Below are 18,352 nucleotides of genomic sequence, written 5' to 3'. Positions count from 1 at the left end.
CAACTATATGTGCATAACATGCGCCATTGATATTAAGGCCTAGTAATAAGAGAGGCATGGCGGCCTAGTGGGTAGCACTTTTGCTGCACGCTGTTGCTTTGTGTGTATGGAGTTCATATGTTCACCCTGTGTTTGCATGGGTTTACAAAGTTTATTCCCACAGTCCAAAAACACGCAACTTAAGTTACATAAATTGCCTGAAGACGTGAATGTGTGTGTGTGCATGCATGCGTGCACGTGTGCTCTGGGATGGGGTTGTTGCCCCGTAATGGGTTATTCCCTGCCTCATGCCAGTAGCTTCTGGGATAGGTTTCGGACCCCCGCGACCCTGCATAGGACAATGGAGTATAGAAAATGAATGGATGGATAGACTGAGATATATACATGCACACGCACATATACATACACACGGTCATGTAAAAAAGAATTTGAAGGTTTTACATGCCGAAACATAATGAGAAATCATCTGGTCCTTAGCAGGTCTTAGAATCACATAAATATAACCTCAGATGAAGAACACATGGCATATACCACCATGTCTTTATTTCTTTGCTTGACAAAAACTAAGCCAAAATGCAAAAGCAGTGTGTGAAAAAACTAAACACGCTCTTAGCACTTCCATAGGAATTAAAAGTAGCAGCCAGGTGCTGGTAATCAAATACTCTTAGTTAAGTGACCATCAGCAAGTGTGACCACCTCTATAAAAGCAGTAGTTTTGGCAGTTTGCTGGTCTCGAGTAATCAGGTGTGTGTTGACATAATGCCAAGGAGGATAGATCAGCAACGATCTTAGAGAAGCAACTGTTGCTGCCCATCAGTCTGGGAAGGATTATAAGGCCACTTCCAAACAATCGGAAGTCGAGCATTCTATAGTGAGAAAGATTATTCACAAGTGGAAAACATTCAAGACAGTTCCCAGACATCCCAGCAAATTCACCTCAAAGTCAGACCGTGTAATGCTCAGAGAAATTGCAAAAAAACCCGAGAAATACATTATAGACTCTGCAGGCCTCAGTTAGCATGTTAAATGCTAACGTTCATGACAGTACAATTAGAAAAAGACTAAACAAGTACGGCTTGTTTGGAAGGGTTACCAGGAGAAAGCCTCTTGTCTCTAAAAAGAACTTTGGTTTGCAAATTTGCATCTAAACAAGCTATACAGCTTCTGGAACAATGTCCTTTGGACAGACGAAGCAAAGGTAGAGATGTCACACTATAATGTACAGTGCCATGTTTGGTGAATCAAACGGCACATCAGCACAAACACCTCAAACCAACTGCCAAGCATGATGATGGAGGAGTGATGATTTGGGTTTGTTTTGCAGCCACAGGACCTGGTCACCTTGCAGTCAATTCAATTCATTTTAATTCAATTCAATTCATTAATTTTTACTGTCATTAACGCAATGTGCAGATACATGTAAATGAAGAGAGTCGTGGATACACCACAACATGCAAATATGCGAGACACAAGGGGACAGGGAAGGTGGAGGGAAAGGAATATGCATAATATACATAATACGCAAAATATACATAAATTAGACATACATTACACATAAATACAGTCATTGAATCGAGCAACTCCTCTGTATTCCAAAGTATTGTAGAGTCAAATGTGAGGCCATCTGTCCCACAGCTCATGCTTTACTGAAACTGGTCCATGCAACAGGACAATGATTCCAAGCAAACTAGCAAATCTACAAAGGTATAGCTGAAAAAGATAAGAATCAATGTGTTGCAATGGCCCAGTCAAAGTCTAGAGCTCAGCCAGAAACAAACACTTTGGCAGGACCATAAGAGCTGTGCATAAACACGTGCCCAAAAAACCTCAATTATCTGAAGCCACATTGTAAAGAGTAGCCAGAACTCCTCCACAACGATGCAGGACACAGAAAGTGAAGTAATCAATTTAATGCCATTTTTATGAAATAAATACTGACACAGTGGAATCTGTTATGAGTTGTTTTGCACCTGAGCTTAGATTTAAATCATTTTAGAACTTGCTAAGGATCAAATGATTTTTCTTTTTATTATGTCCTGATACACAAAACCATATAAACTGAAAGAGGGTGTACTTTCTTTTTCACATGGCTGTATAATCGTCAAATTAATCAATAGATTATCTGATTATTAATATAATAAATAGTGACAACACCAATAATAGATAAATAAAATTGCTTGTGGTGCCACTTGTATGAATGGTATCTTTGCAAAGTTTACAAATCACAGTAAATTGGGTCCGCGTCCGATTTTGCAAATTCAAACCGTTTCCAGTCAAAGCAGAACCTTTTTTGGAACCAATTCTTCCTCATAAGTCATACTGCACACTCTGTTTATTAGACAGCAAAGCCAGCCGTGTGTTTACTACGTGACATGAGTGCAATATTTGTAATGGTCCGATGGCATGTATATATATTTTTTTTTTACTAGATTAACTAATGGTTAGTTAATCTCAAATTGTTTTTTAGTTCAAAATCAAGTTCCTAAATTGGCATCCACTGAAACAGATGATTGATAAAGTAGTAAGATATACAGACAGCACTGAGATAAGCAGGCTAAAATTGCTTCGTTTTACATTGATCTGTTCTTGTTGTACTACTGTTGCAGCCTCTGAACATGCAGGCATCACGTGACAGGTGCATACCGGCTTATTCTGTATTCATAACTATAGTGTTAAGTAGCGCACTTGTAAAAGGGCATTCATTAGAGGCTCAGCTTAACCGTACTTATGTCTAGTTGACTCCTTAACTGCATCTATGTCTGCAATGTGATGTTTGCCTCATTTGAAGTTCGAATTGGCCAAAAGTGTCTGCTACATACAAGTAAATGTCAATGCACCATTGTAATCACAATTCTCACCATAAATCTGAAATGCTAACCATGGATACAACTGCAACTGGTCATGATTTATTGTAATATCACACACCTCTACCTCAAAGTAACTCACAATTACTCACTGAAATGTGCCACAGCATAAGAAGCACAGAATGAAAAGTGGCAAGTTCTTATGGGGATTTAGCCCTCCAACCCCCACAACACCATTAAACAATACGCCACACTTGGCAGTGCTACAACCTGAAATTCCTCCATAATTGCATGGCCTCACACAGGCACAGAGCTAAACATGCAAGTCAGTGCATTAGCATGTTTGCTAATAAGCCAAATGTCCTCCTAATGGAAACAGCATCAAAAGAAGTAGAGTAATTAATCTCTACGCTTGTGTCACACCGAATCATGGCACAAAAAATCCCCAGCTTGAGCCGAACAGAAAAGACGCGGCAGTGTCTGCTTTCCACAAACATATCCCTTCGCTTTTGAGGGCCCTGCTTCATGTATTCCATGCTGCCGCATTCAATTAGACCGTCTGACACTGACCCTTAATGCTATCCACTGCACCCCCCTCCCTTTCCCACTCCCTCAGGCAACTCCAGCAGGGTGGGGCAGAGCGCATTCTGCAGGCAGCTACCAATTTAGGTGAATGTTTAGTGGATGGGGTAATGGGACTCCACCAGACAGGGTCCCGAAAGCTAGCTCTTAATTATTAGCCTATTCACAAGAGAGAAGCTCGGCAAGCTACATCAGAAATGCCCTTTTGAAGTTCAAAAACAGTACCTCCTTATTTTTATTTCATCCTTACATTTAACAGAGGCCCAGCTAGAGGTGGGCCGATCCACATTTTTTCAGTTCCGATCCAGTACAAAATTGCTGATACCAATTCTGATATAAGAGCTCTTGCTACTTGAATATTTTAATATAATATATACAGTGAATATATAAACATTTACACTTTATATATTATTAAAACTTTTTAAATGGTAAATACAAGAGAAAAATGTGCCAAAAAAACCTTTATTGAGGCTACTAGAAACACACATAATATACTGTTCCCTTGTATCTTGTTATAAGCCTTTTACAGTTCAATCTGAATATCTTCAAAGAGCGTGTACACAAGTGGTGAACGCTTAACATGCCCCCAAATTTTTCTCCCACTAGCAACATCACCTACACTTCATTGCAATAGCAGCCTCTTGTGCAGGGGTGTCAGAAGCATTTTGAATATGGGAGGGGCACACTGGCATAAAAGTAATATTTTACGTTAAATGTGGGAGGGTCCAAACGAATAATTATGAAATGTGATTTAATGGCGGCGACGCCCATACTCTTGTGAAACACAAGCTGTAGCAAGTGCACAAAACAGCCCAAGCTAGCAAACTCCCAAGTCATCCGTTGCACTTTTTCATCTTACTCACACTGTCTCACACAATTGTGTGCGCTTCATTTAGTAGAGTTTTTAAAGTCTGCAAATCGCTGTGTTTAGTAGTTAGCGTAAAATACTTCCAGATTGTCACCCTCTGATCTAATGTTCTTACACTCCTCCTACGTTTCCCCACTGTGTACATTTTATCGGGAAATGCCAGAATATTGTTGCTTTTTAAAATACTGTCAAAACATGACGGTATGAAAAATCATATGCTGTAGAGTCTAGTGCAGGCTGGAATTGAAGTGGTAAAAAACTTGCCTTTAATAATGATAATAGCAGTCCTGTCACCAATTAAACACATACAAATAAACAGTATTACAACCTTTTCTTGTAATCCGCCAGGCAAACAAAAGCATTGAACTGCTTTTTGGCATGCCTGCCCGGTGCTGTTAGACTTTCATGTCGCTCTGCGTTGCCTTACCTCTGGCCGAAAGTTTCTTGGTGTTGATAATTTTGGCGGCGTACTCCTGCCCGGTGGACTTCTTCACACATCGGCGCACTACGGAGAAGGCGCCCCTGAAAAGATCGACAAAAAACACATTTCCACGTTTCGCGTTTGTCACAAAGTGAAAATGACACAAAACGGGTAAATTAAAAAAAGAAAGAGTTCTCAGATTCTTAAGATACACGAAATAAGGACCCCCACCCCCCCCCAGCCAAATTAACGACATTTCCACACAGTATGAAACGATTCTACGTTTAATCTGAGATGACAACGGATTAGCAGTCTCTTCTCACACCCATCTGAAATCTCACAAAGAACAAACACATGTACGGCTGGTGGGAGACAGGGGAGTTGGGAGGGGACTTGTGTTGTCAGGGTCGAATAAGTGAGAATGAAAGTGAGAATAAGGAAGACATCAGGACTGGTGCACCGGTGACGGAAAACAATAAGGTACAGAGCAGGAAGCGTCTGCTAATATTATTGTGTACGCCGCCACATATAATCTATATATAGGATCTACTGTCCATATATGAGCCCTTCCTAGTCACATCCTGAACAAATTCATCTTCATTGATACTGGGTGTCTTATTAAGACGATGAAAATATCGTCGCTGGATTTTCCAAGTTAAATAAAAAAAGACAGAGATCGGAATGCAGGATTAATCATAACGTGAGCGATGATTACGTTACACAATAAGCAACGATTCGTTTTACGACGAGTGTATAACATGAGACAGTTTTCATAGCGATGAAAACGACGAAGCCCTCTCCGTAAATAACAGTGATTAAAAAAGAAAAACTGGTTTTTAAACTGGTATGGTGTTTTGCGGGAGCCTTCATATTAGGAAGCGCTTCTGGCTGCATGAATGTGGATAGGTACGATATATTTTGCGCGACTAAAACGCATTCAACCGACGTGTACATGCGGAGATCCCAGTGCCACTACTAGTAGGTGGTCGGACACAAGAATGCACCCTGCTAGGAGCTGAATCATTACAGAAATAAAAATTGGGATGCCGGACAGATGTACCGCCGGATGAACTGGACTGTGCGCAGCCAGCTTCTCGCTTTGCTCCGCAGCCTTGCCTGTTTCTGACATCAAAAGCACTCCGCTCCAGTCGACGTTAACGCGATCACATGCACACAACACGGCGAGCTAAAAAGTGCCGTCGCCGCATACTTTCCCAACTCTTCGTATAGCTGATACTCGTCCGTGAACCTGGTCGAGGTAACGATCGTAGCCATGTTCTGCGGGGGGAGTTTCGCCTGTCCTTTCGGCGTCTACTGCGCTCAGGTTTCGGGAGAAGATCTCATGCGCTCAGAGAGAGAAGAAGGGGGAGGGGTGGTGCTGTGTTGGTGCTAGTGGAGGTGGAGATAAAAAAAAATGGCCAGCAACGCGAGATTTTGTCCCTAGTGTCAAGATAGCAGAGGTGCAGAGGGACGCTCCGCACCCTGAGCAAGCGAATGTGAGGGCAAACGCACGACAAACCGATCCCAGATCGGTCGTCAGAAAGTACGCAGAAAATTAAAGGAAATGAAGCCGTGGATGCTGTGGCGCATTGGCACAGTACCGACCCCGTGAGCATATACGAAATTGTCCATGGGAGCTGCTTTACTTCGCACCAGCAGTTTTGGCCATCATTTAATCATTTTCTTTCTTATTTTTTGCATGTAAATAAGGCACATATTGTATATAGTTTAAATTTAATCACCCTAGTATCAGTGTAGCCCTATGTCTTGCGTTTTTTTAATCAATTATCCTCATGTATCTCTATTTCCGAAGCTGTGTTTCATATATCTCTATATTTTGTATTGTTCGTATTTCTGAATGATACAGTTTTTTATTTGTTTGTTTGTTTGCTTTTTCAGGTATAATCACACTGCCATACCATACTTTAATTACCCTCATCTTGATTTGTGGGATTTGTACTCGCAGGAGACCATTCCCAGCTGTCCTCAATTCCCATACTGTGGCTCTCTGCCTTATTACCATTTGCTTTGCTGAATAAAAAAAAACATACAATGTAGTGGCCCCTCCTTGTGCTTTAGTATTATACACAGTGCCAGTCGAAGTCCATGTAGTACCTTAGTCAAGCTTCTCCACCCCCACCTCTCCCCTGGACAAACACCACCAAGTTTCATTTAATCTCAGGTGCATGCATTTCAACCAAACTGTAATGAAAACAGTGAGGTGGGTGATTTCAAAAAACACTATTAGAATATATCCTCTGTAAAATAACATGTAGCCCAAAATTATGACTTTATTCTCACAATCTCAGAATTTTTTTCCTTATTGTAGTCCTAGTCCTCTGCCATAGGAAAATCCATACAGATAAAGTAAAAACTGGTTTAAACCGTGTTCTGTTTCAAGAATATCAAATACAAACATATACCGAATTCATTCTTAATAGTACATAGGGGAAAATGACCAGCTCCATTACACCGCTGACGAATGTGGAAGTAGGTAACACTGAAAGATTCCGTTTACATTACTTACAAGGTAGTACCAAATTAGACTGACAAACCATAGCAGTTTTCCCTATTCCAAAGTCCCCACATTATGCATTGAACTAAAAGTTAACTTACCCTGCATTCGTGAAAAGTAGTGGTGGTCATGAAGAAAACTGCAGATTTTCTCTCTGCATGTTCTGCAGACAATGTGGCCATCTTCAATCAGTTTTCCTTCTGCGGTCGTATAAAAGCCAAACTAGCACCACACCTCTGACCAAATCCTCTAAATGGCTGAAAAAAATCCCAAACACTACCACCGCCTTCTTTAGGGGGTATTTCCTGCCAAAAAGTGGGGCACCAATTGTCAAGCACTCATTTTCGTGTACAAAATACATCCTGTACCCCAAAAAGCATTATTTAATGATGAAATCAAGTAATGTACACTTCTACATCTACAAAAGTACAAAGACTTCACTTTCTTTTGTGCACAGAAATCAAAAGGAATGTTTCATTTTGTGGACAGAATTGATATAAGAAATTTACAAACGAGAGGAGGCCATTTGGCCCATCAAGCTCGTTTGGGGAGAACTTAACTAATACCTAAGAGTTCTTAAAATATTATCTAGCTCTGATTTAAAGGAACCCAGGGCTTTAGCTTGCACTCTAAAGGGAGACTATTCCATACTCTTACTACACGTTGTGTTAAGAAGTGCTTTCTCAAATTCATTTTAAAATGTTCTCCCGCTAATTTCCACCTACGGCTACTAGTTGTAGTACAGCACCCTCCAATTATAGGCAACCCTTGTAAAGATTTGAAAAAGGCTTAGAAAAAATCCACCGTTTTGGTGGAGTAGCTTCATGTCACACTGAAATATTTAGAAAAATCCAATCTTACATTAATATAAATTTATTCCAAGAAAAAAAATCCTTCATCAAGAAATTATCTTTAAGAAAAACACGTTCCACAATTATTGGCACCCCTGCTTTTAAAACATTGTACAATCTCCCTTTGCCAGTATAACAGCACTGAGTCTCCTATAACATTTTATAAGGTTGAAGAATACCAAGCAGAGCATCTGAGACCATTCCTCTTAACAGAATCTCTGCAGATCACCCAGGGTCCTAAGCCATCTCTTGTGCACTCTGCTCTTCAGGTCAGCCCACAGGTTTTTAGTTGGGTTCAGGTCAGGGGACTGAGATGACCATGGCAGAAGCTTGATTAGTGGTCAGCTCACCATTTTTGTGTTGATTTGGACATGTGCTTAGGATCACTGTCCAGATAGAAGATCCAAAGATGGCCCAGTTTTTGTTTCCTGGCAGCAGCAGCCAAATTTTCATTTAAAATGTCCTGGTATTTCATGGAGTCCATAATGCCATGTACCCTAACGAGGTTTCCAGGGCCTTTGGAGGAAAACAGCCCCACAACATCACAGAACCTCCACCATATTTTGCATTTGGGATAAGGTTCATTTCATTATTCACAACAAACCCACATTATGATTATTGCCAAAAAGCTCAATTTTTTATCAAACCATTGAATTTGGTTCCAGTTAAAGTTGTAGTAGTGTTCCGCAAACTCCAGGTGCTTACGTTTGTGGTTAACTGGCATACCTTCCAAATAATCGGTTAGCATGAAAGCGCCACATGATAGTTTTTTCAGAGACGTGGTAACCTCATGATTTTACTTGGTCTTGTAATTCACCAGCAGTCATCCTTGGGGATTTATTGCCTCTCTTCACTGTACAGTACGTGGGGGAAATTATCTTGGGTCCTTTTCCAGGCAGGTTTGTAACAATTCCAGTTGTTGTCCAATTTTTTATACTATAATTGCCCTAACAGTAGAAATGGCCATTTTAAGGCAAGTAGCTACTCATCCCCTGACTTTTGAAGGTCAACACACTTCTCCTTCATTTGGTTTGTATGTTCTCTTATCTTTCCCATGTTGATGGATGACTAAGGGAATTTGGGCTCTGTGTCCCCTCATGTTCGTATCCCTAACCAGGAAGTTATGGATTACAGCTTGAAGGGTCCTATTCACTGCACTCAACTCAAAGATGTACAATTTACAAGGGAAACATACTTCTGTTTCATTGCGTTCACCATAATTTTCAGGGGTGCCAATAATCGTGGCACATGTGTTTTTGTTAAAGATAATTATTCCTCGATGAAGGATTTTTTTCTTGGAATAAATTTATGTTAATGAAAGGTTGGATTTTCCTCAATATTTCAGTGTGACATGAAGCTGTTTCAGCAGAAGGTGGACTTTTACTAACGCTTTTTACAAATCTGTACAAGGGGTGCCAATAATTAGAGTGGGCTGTTTTTAAACTAATACTGAAGTAGCCATTTGGCTGAACAGTATCCAGACCTGTTAGAATCTTATATACCTGGATCATGTCCCCCCTTAGTCTCCTTTGCTTGAGGCTAAACAGATTCAGCTCAGCTAACCTCTCCTCATAAGACATTCCTCTAAGACCAGGAATCATTCTTGTTGCCCTACGTTGTACCTTTTCCAAGGCAGCAAAGTCCTTCTTAAGGTATGGTGACCAAACCTGCACAAAATATTCTAGGTGAGGTCTCACCAAGGAATTATATAATCATAGCATCACCTCCCTTGACTTAGACTCCACCCACCTAGAGATATAACCCAACATCCTATTGGACTTTTTTATTGATTCCCCATACTGCGAGAGTGGGACATGGAAGCATCAACATACACACTGAGATCTTTCTCATAATCAGCTACCTTTATTTCAGCGAAACCCATAAAATATCTGTACTTTGTATTTCTGCTCCCTGCATGGATTATCTTGCATTTATCTGCATTAAATTTCTGCCAGGTATCAGCTCGCTAATTTAATCAAGATCCCATTGTAGCCTCTGTGCTACTAGTTCGGTATCTATGCTACATCACACACCTTGGTGTCATCTGCATTTTTAACCAGTTTACTGTATGTTTTGGTGTCAATATCATTCATGCAAATTAGGAACAATAGTGGCCCTAAAATTGAACCCTGCGGTACCCCACTATGAACGAATGCCCACTGTAACATTGTGCCTCTAATAACTACTCGCTGCTTCCTGTCAGTTAACCAGTTTTTGATCCAAGCTGCTACAGTTCCTAAACTCCCTGTAGCTTTAAGCTTAAGCAAGAGCCGTTTGTGGGGGACAACATCAAAGGCCTTCTGGGAATCTAAGTAGATCACATCGTAGGCCTTTTTGTGATCAATTTCTCTTTTAGCTTCCTCAAAAAACTCAAGTAAATTAGTTAAACAGGCTCTACTTCTCCTAAATCCATGTTGGTTATCCCTCAGAATGTTATTTGAATCCAAATAATTTACCATTTTTACTTGGATTATAGCTTCTATTACTTTTCCAGTTATGCAAGTTAAATTGATTTGCCTATAGTTTGCTGGATTACTTCTACCCCCTTTTTTGAATATGGGCGTTATATTAGCATGCTTCCAGTCAGAAGGTACCACACCAGCAGATAAGGATTTCTGAAATAGTAAAGTTAAAGGTTGACTTTGCCCTCATCTCTTTTAAAACTACAGTTATACATATATTGCTTATAGATGACGCTGTATTCGTGATAGGTTATTTGTGTTCTCTATTGTGAACACCCTTGTGAAATAATCATTAAACGCATTTACTATATCAATTTCATTTTCAATTATAAGGCCCTTACTATCCTGCAAATTAGTGATTTCAGCTTTTAGAGCTCTTTTGGAACAAAACTTTTAATGTCATCCTTAGCTTTCAATTCAATCTTCCTTTCTACATTCATCTTACTGAATCTAATGTAATTTTTTAGCTCAGCCAGTAGACTTAGATACTTCTGCTTTATTTTGAAATCATTAGTTATTTTTCATTTGTGGAATTGAGCCCTTTTCCTCCTCACTTTATACTTAATTTCAGTAGTAAGCCACCTTGTTTGCAGTTTCCTAGATTTAGCTTAGCTGGAAACAGGTATTCTAGTTTTAGTCTCATAACATTAAAGTTAGCCTTCCTAACACTGTATATTTTAGTTTTGGACTTTGCTAAATCTAAAATTACTAAAATTAAACTTGACCATGTTATGATTGCTACCATCCAGTGATTCTAAAACCTCTAATTTTCCAATCCTATCCTGGTTATTACAGAAAACAAGATCAAGAAGGGCTTCTCCCCTGGTAGGGGTATTAACAAATTGAGTAACAAAACATTCCTGTACTATTTCCACCATCTCAAATTCATTTACAGAAGAACCAGAGACTATGTCCCACTGTATCCCAGTTAAATTAAAATCACCCATAACCATCACATCATTTTTATTACTCATAATCCTGATATTGTCATAGGAGATTCTGCTTTCCTCTGCAGCTACATTAGATGCTCTATAACAAACACAGACAATTAGGCCATTTGAGTTTTTAGCATCTAGTTTTGTCCATACAGCTTCTGTACTTTTATTTTTACCCGTGAGCTCCCTTGCCTGCAAGTTTTCTTTTAAGTATACTGCAACACCCCCTCCCTTCTTGTATATCTGATCTCTATGGACCAACATGTAACCATCCATATTATATTCACAAAGTGTAGGCTTTTTAAAGTCCCAATTGTTATATATTAATTAGGGCTTTCCATCTCCCCCTCTATATTCTTAACTAACCTCCCCAGTCCCTAGTTTAAACATCCCTCAACTACTCTACACATACGCCTCCCCAATACACTGGTTCCCCTCTGGTTCAGATGCAAATCGTTCGGGTTGAACAGGTCCCACCTGTTCCAGAAGGTCTTCCAGTGCCACATAAACCTAAACCCTTTCTTTCCGACACCACCCTTTTATCAACACTTTACATTGCCTGGACAGAAGAAAGTAATTCATCTTGAGGACAAAATTGATTCTGTAAATTAAAGTCATTTCGTGGACAAAATGCATTTTCCATTTCGTGAATGATACAGTCATTTTGTAGGCGAAATTGATTCTGTGGAATCACAAAATGCATTTAGTCTTTTTTTAGTCACGAAAGGCACCACAAAATGTATTTTGTCCTTTGCTGAGTCATGAAAAGCACCATGAAATGCCTTTCATCATTGGCTGAGTCAAAGGGGGGTAGTATCTTGCAATTATAAGAAGGTGGAGCACCGGCACAATCATACACAATCATTTTGTGGCCAAAAACCTTTTCGTGAATCAAATACAGTCACAGTTGTGGACAAAATAATGCATTTCGTGAATTATAGAAAGTAATTTCAAAATTCAATATTTAATATAATTATGAAATGCAATTTGTCCTCAAAATGACTTTCTTTCATTCACGAAATGCAAAGTGCTGATATCAGTTCTGTGCAGAAAATGAAGCATTCCTTTAGATTTCTGTGTCTTCTTGCTTTTGTAGACGGAATGTAACAAGGCATTACTTGATTTTGTCATTAAATAATGCATTTTGTAGCACAGGATGTATTTTGTACATGCAAATGAGCTCTTTACCCATGGTGCCCCATGCAGTAATAGAATATAGTACTGTGCGTAAAAGATAGCTTTTGTCGTTTGGTGCTGTATCTTGTTGGCTTGTTTTTGGAAGTTTATCATAAGCTTGGGTGAGTATATTTGTCATTGAGTGAAATTCTTTTTCCCGTCATGTATTGGCCTCGGGTAGCTAGCCAGAAGCATACGCGTTACTGCATTAAAGTAGGCTTATCAAAGTAAAGTAGTTTTAGTTTGTGTGTAATGGGTCTCTGTTGTCCTGTAATAAAACCCCCCAAAATGAACATTGTAAGTGGACTACTTCAGTGCTATAGGCGAAGTATTTAAACAGTATTTGTACAGGTATGATTCTAAGGTTTTAATGATAGAAAACGAAATGTTGATGAACGTTTGATTTGATTTGAAGCTAGAACATTCACTAATGTGTTTGTTTACAAAAAAAAGCAGTAGTGGAGTAAAATGAGGCAATTGTATATTAACGAGAATGTAATAATAATAATAATAATAATAATAATAAAGTAACAAAACTGCAATCCAAAGATTTACTTTCATAAGGTCCACCAAAAAGGAAGAAAAGGACAAAAAGAGAATGCTTAGCATGTGAAACAGTGGTAGGTAACACCTATGCCTACACAACTGGTTTAACCCCAGTTCTCAGCAGCCAATGACACTCACTCATTCAAAGTGGCTGAATGGCTCAAAACCATGTGAATTTTAACGTGTAGAATACACATTAATTTGGAAGGCCATTAAGGTCAAAACATCTTAAATTTTTCCACCTACAGATGGCATTATTTCACACCTTCGGACGTAAAAAATTCACGCCTAAAGATGGCAAAAATTCACGTTAATATTTCATGCCTACAGATGTTATATTTTTACCTCTTCAAACAGCCATGTAACTCAATGTGCAGGCAGCATTTTTAAGCGTTGACAAAGTGATCAAAATAAACGCACACACACACACATGCTACATACAAATCTGTGGACACCCCTTCCTCGCTGACATTATGGCCAGGTATTTGGCTCTTCTTGGAAAAAAATGGCAATTTGAGAATTTAACCTTTAATCCTTAGCCATGGAGCTGGGAAAATACCATCTTAGTCTGTTAAGATGCTGCTGCACTGTAGATGAGAAGACAATTACATCATCAAGGTAAAGCAAAACAGATTGGTTTCTCTGATCTCCAAACAATGTTTACATTAAATGCTGGAATGTGCAAGGAGCGTTACACAAATCAAATAGCATTCCATTCCACTCAAAGAGGCCAAACTTAGTGAAAAAAGCTAAGTCCTATCCTTTTCTGCCACAGCCACCTGGTTGTAGACACTCACCAAGTCAAGAGTGGGAAAATACTTTACACCACTGAGTGACTCCTCAATGAGTGGAAGTGGATAAGCGTCCTTGTGTGTTTTGGCATTCAATCAGCAATAATCTACAAATAGTCTCAGTGTCCCATCTTTCATCATGACAACCACTATCGGTGAGGAATATGGACTGCTGCTCTCTCTAATTAATTAATGGTAATTAATTAGTTAATGGTAAGTAAAATTTGAAAGCGTAATAGTAACCGTTGGGCAATTTACTGAGGTTTACCAGTAACTATTTGAAAACCGATAACTATTTCATCCCTAGTAGTTCCTCCTTCAGGCAAATAGTTCTGTTCCGAGAAGATGTTTTTTCATATCACAACAGAAATATAGGAAGTTGTTTTGGAAATAAGATGTCCATATATTACTAGTACAGAATTAGAATCAACTTTATTTTGCCTAGTACAAGAATGTAGATGGATTGTTCTGGTACATGTAAAACATATTGCTTTACAAGCCCACTGGCCAATGTTCATTTTGCTCAGGAACATTTTAAGGCTGAGCTGCAGCAGAGCAGCCCCTGGGAGGGTTGTGGGGTGATAGTGCTGTCTGCTATTCACCTCAGTACACACCCTATCTGCTCTGCTGTACGCAGCCACACCTTTGTCTGAATGGAAGTTCCCTCCTTTAATGGGAATGGATTCATTCCCCTGGGCTAACAGAAATGGCTCGCACAAGCAGCAGTACCCTACCAGGCCCACTCATCAGGGCTTCACACATGGGCCATACTGAAAGTGAGGACTTTGTCAGGTGATCCCTTCGTTTGGGAGATAAACATCCTGGCCTGCATTTGGGTTACCATTTTTGCTGCTCTGTAAATAATAAATATTTAAAATATTTAAAATCTAGCATATCCAACCACCCACTCTTCTTTCATTATAATGGGAAACGGTGTAATAATTCCGTAACTGTGTAAGGTTTTTTTTTCCCCAGTTGATGCATGCAGTCTGGGTCAGGGGTGAGGTTTACATTCTCATGTGACCTTTTCAGGTTTGTGAGCAACAGAGAGTTAAGTTTAACTAGGCATTTCTGTTGAACCCTATGGGACTGAACTTACGTCAGAACATCAATACATCAGGTAAACATGTGACATATTGATGTGCTTGTAGTAAACATTTTATTTATTTAGCAATCACTTTAATCCAAAGCAGGATCAGTCACTCCTGGGAGCTATTGGGGATAAGGGCCTTGCTCAAGGGACCAACAGTGACATTACTCTGCCTGCTGTGGGACTTGGACCAACCACAGGCACAGAATGGTAACCAAAGGACTATGCACCATGCACAAAAGAGCTTGGGTCCTTCAGTATGATACCAGTGATCTCTAATCAAATGAGCAATCTGGTTCTTTGGCTCATTTCTTGGCCAGGAGCCCTACTCCCCTACCCCCCCCCCCCCCCCCCACAGCAATCCAGACAGCCCCTCTGGCTCCAATATCTGCTGCCCAACATTATGACATGCAGAAGCTCCCACAGTGAGGGGGTTACTGTGCCTGTCCCCACTGTGAATAGAACAGGCAATATCTCCTTTAGCTGGCATATAAGCTAAAGGCACCCTTGTGATTGTGTTGTTTAGAAAGATGTTGGTTTTTAGATTTTCCCCAGTTACATTTGCCCCCATCCCTTTTCCCTCCTCCCTCCATTACAAAACCCTCTATGCTTCTGGCCTGCTCTCCACAGCTGGACGGATGCCTGCCCTGGGTGCTTTGAAGTCCCTCTCAGCAGATCCATCACCCTCCGGCCCTCACATGCTGGCCAATAGCCAAAACCCCACAACCTGCTTCAGTAAAATCAGCACCAATGTGTCATCTTTCCCAAGATTACATAGAGGGAAACTCTCCTTGTATACAAGACTGAATCAACCTTGAATTAAGGCAGAGCCTAAGGTTCATTACCTGAGAAAAACAAGAAGGATTTAGGTTTATTTATTGCCATGCAATGTTTGCTGTTTATGTTGAGGATATTTGTTCTGTGTTATTTAGTGGCATTAGATTTTAACCAACATGCATATGTCTCTGATCATACAGAACTTCTCAGACCGGGATCCTGTGGTGTTAAGTCCCCTGTCGGCTCCAAGCTGCTATGCGGGCATGTGTAGGTGCGCATGTCTCTCCGCATGTCATCTTCCTGCTGTCCGCCTGTGCAGATGCAGCCATGTGAGCAGCATCTGTGATTAAAATGAGTTTGCCTCCCTGTCGGGCACAATACCTCAGCAGTAATTACAGGGGAATCTGCCAAGAGAAATGCTAATTAGGGTGCCATAAAAGTTCTCTGGAATTAATTGCTGCGTATCCATGATGATCACATTAGACCGGGGGGGGGGCGGGGGCACAGAACCCCAGTGGATGCAGCTCTCTGCGGGTTGCATCAGTTGGCCCACTCCAAAGGCTCTTCTTCCTCAGCCTTAACCTCATGGTTAAGAAACAGTCTGGAATGGACTCCTGAGGAAATAATCTGTCTACCTCTAATTCAGGGGAATGTATCAGCATTTCATTCAAGGTCATACCCATGACAAGCAGATCACCTCCAGCCTGTGGAGGGGGATTGGTGGGGGAGGGGCGCTCTTCCCTGATAGACTTGCCATGAAGGAGGGAGGGAGGATGGGCAGCATTGTGAGGGCCTTGACTGAACAGAAAAAAAAGCAAAGCCTGCCCCCACCCCACCCAAACAATTCAGACTGTCATACTGGGGGGAGGGAGGTGCAGCTGGAGAGAAGAGCAGCTAGACTGCGCTGCTCAACTTGCGCTTCCACTTCTGCTTCTCGTTCCATCATCTTGAGTGGTAGCAGGTGGCCGACACACATCGCGGAAGCTGCCCTCCCGTGCGGCCGGAGTGGCCTGTCTCTTCCTGCAAACGGCACCTGCTTGTTCACCCATTGTTTGCTTTTGAGCCTAATTGACCTTGGTTGAATGTGAATGAAAGTGTGAGATGGCCTCTGCGGGCAAGGACCCAGCACAGGGGAGCAAGTGAACCTTGCTGGTGGAGCATTTCCTGCAGGATGAGGAGACTGGGAACAGACAAGTGAGGCAGAGGGACAGTGAACGAGGGAACGTCACCCCCGTCACTCCTCATAACTATGGGGCTTTGTCTTGTTCCTGCATCTCCTGGCTCCTCCACCTAGATCTGTGAATGGTGACATGGCAGCATGAAACGTGCCACCCCCACCCTGACCCAGCCCAGCTAAAGAACACGTGTGATCCTGGGGAGAGTGGTAACAGTGTGCATATGCCTGCACATAAAAAGGCAGACACACAGATACACAGATACACAGAAAAATGCATACAAACAGAGACACACACGCAGATGGACACACAGATACAACCAAGCAAAACAGACAGATGCAGACTTGGGCAGATAGACAGATAGACACAGACAATGCAGACAGATGCACAGACATGAACAGACACGTGCACAGACATACACAGTCAGACAAGCATGCATACAGTCTAACCCATGTGCAGGTGGCCACCCCCTGGGGGCAGTACTGCAGATAGCGGCTCTATGTTCACCATCCCATCTGCTTCTTTTCAGAGGTGATTCACAGCACTCTCGTTTACTGTACATACAAACCCAAGTAGAGTGAGGGTACCACAGTCGGCCCTGCTTTGTGCCCTGCAGAACTGCACCCTAAACAGTGTTTGTCTTATTTAAAATTATGAAATCTTTATTATCTTTAAATTATCTTTTTAAATTTCCTTTATTGCATCCTTTCCCAGTAACCATGTTTCCATTCATTTGATGCATACTGTATATGATTAGCGACAAAACAAAAATGTGTATGAAAAACTTTCCCATACTCAGGGAGTAACTGTTGCCGTAGCAGATCGGCTCCTTCCGATGGTGTCTGACGTCACTCTTTTCAATAAGCGTATTATGAGACTCAGACTAAGGCATTCCTTGGGTGTCTTGTCTGTCGTCTCAGTGTATGCTCTGACCGCGGTGAGTGATGTCTCGTTGCGGGAGACATTTTGCTCACAACTTCGCTCGGTGATTGAAGGGTGCCCACGAGGTGACACTCCTCTGGTTATGGGTGACTTCAGTGCGACAACTGGCACTGACAGGGCTGGCTATGAGGATTGTGTCGGTCCCTATGGGTCTGGAACCCATAGTGACTTTGCGAAAGGTCAAGGACTACGAGTCGCTGGATCCTGGTTCCAATGCCCTGAGCCGCATCACTGGACTTGGTACCCCAATACTGGTGGTGCGGTAAAAGAGATTGATCACATCCTCGTGGGCAAATGCTGGAGGCTCCTGCAGAACTGCAGGGTCTACAGATGTGCCCAGTTTCTGACCACAGGTTCCTTGTTGCCACTCTGAAAATTCAGCTTATATCAAGTAGGCTACAACCTTCTAGGAGAACG

At 41.2% G+C, this 18,352-nt stretch overlaps 1 protein-coding gene across 23 annotated transcripts in view; it reads right to left on the bottom strand.

Moving 5' to 3' along the window:
• The window catches only part of LOC125739405 (calcium/calmodulin-dependent protein kinase type II subunit gamma), a 72,937-nt gene extending 66,854 nt beyond the window's left edge, over positions 1–6,083 (bottom strand). For 12 of the 23 annotated variants that reach the window (XM_049009492.1, XM_049009501.1, XM_049009498.1 and 9 more), the window contains exons 1-2: positions 5,886–6,083; positions 4,682–4,776 (exon numbers count right to left, since the gene is read on the bottom strand). In XM_049009492.1, the coding sequence (XP_048865449.1) occupies positions 4,682–4,776; positions 5,886–5,950 (160 nt within the window). In that variant the 5' untranslated portion in view covers positions 5,951–6,083. The remainder of the gene's footprint in view (positions 1–4,681; positions 4,777–5,885) is intronic. The other 11 variants (XM_049009506.1, XM_049009509.1, XM_049009510.1 and 8 more) reach the window with 3 other exon arrangements.
• Positions 6,084–18,352: the final 12,269 nt, after the last annotated feature.

The sequence above is a fragment of the Brienomyrus brachyistius genome, chromosome 3 (genome assembly GCF_023856365.1).
Source record: "Brienomyrus brachyistius isolate T26 chromosome 3, BBRACH_0.4, whole genome shotgun sequence".
Lineage (NCBI taxonomy): Eukaryota > Metazoa > Chordata > Actinopteri > Osteoglossiformes > Mormyridae > Brienomyrus > Brienomyrus brachyistius.
The sequence above is the reverse complement of the archived record's forward strand: the minus strand, read 5'-3'. Positions and strand labels throughout refer to the sequence as shown.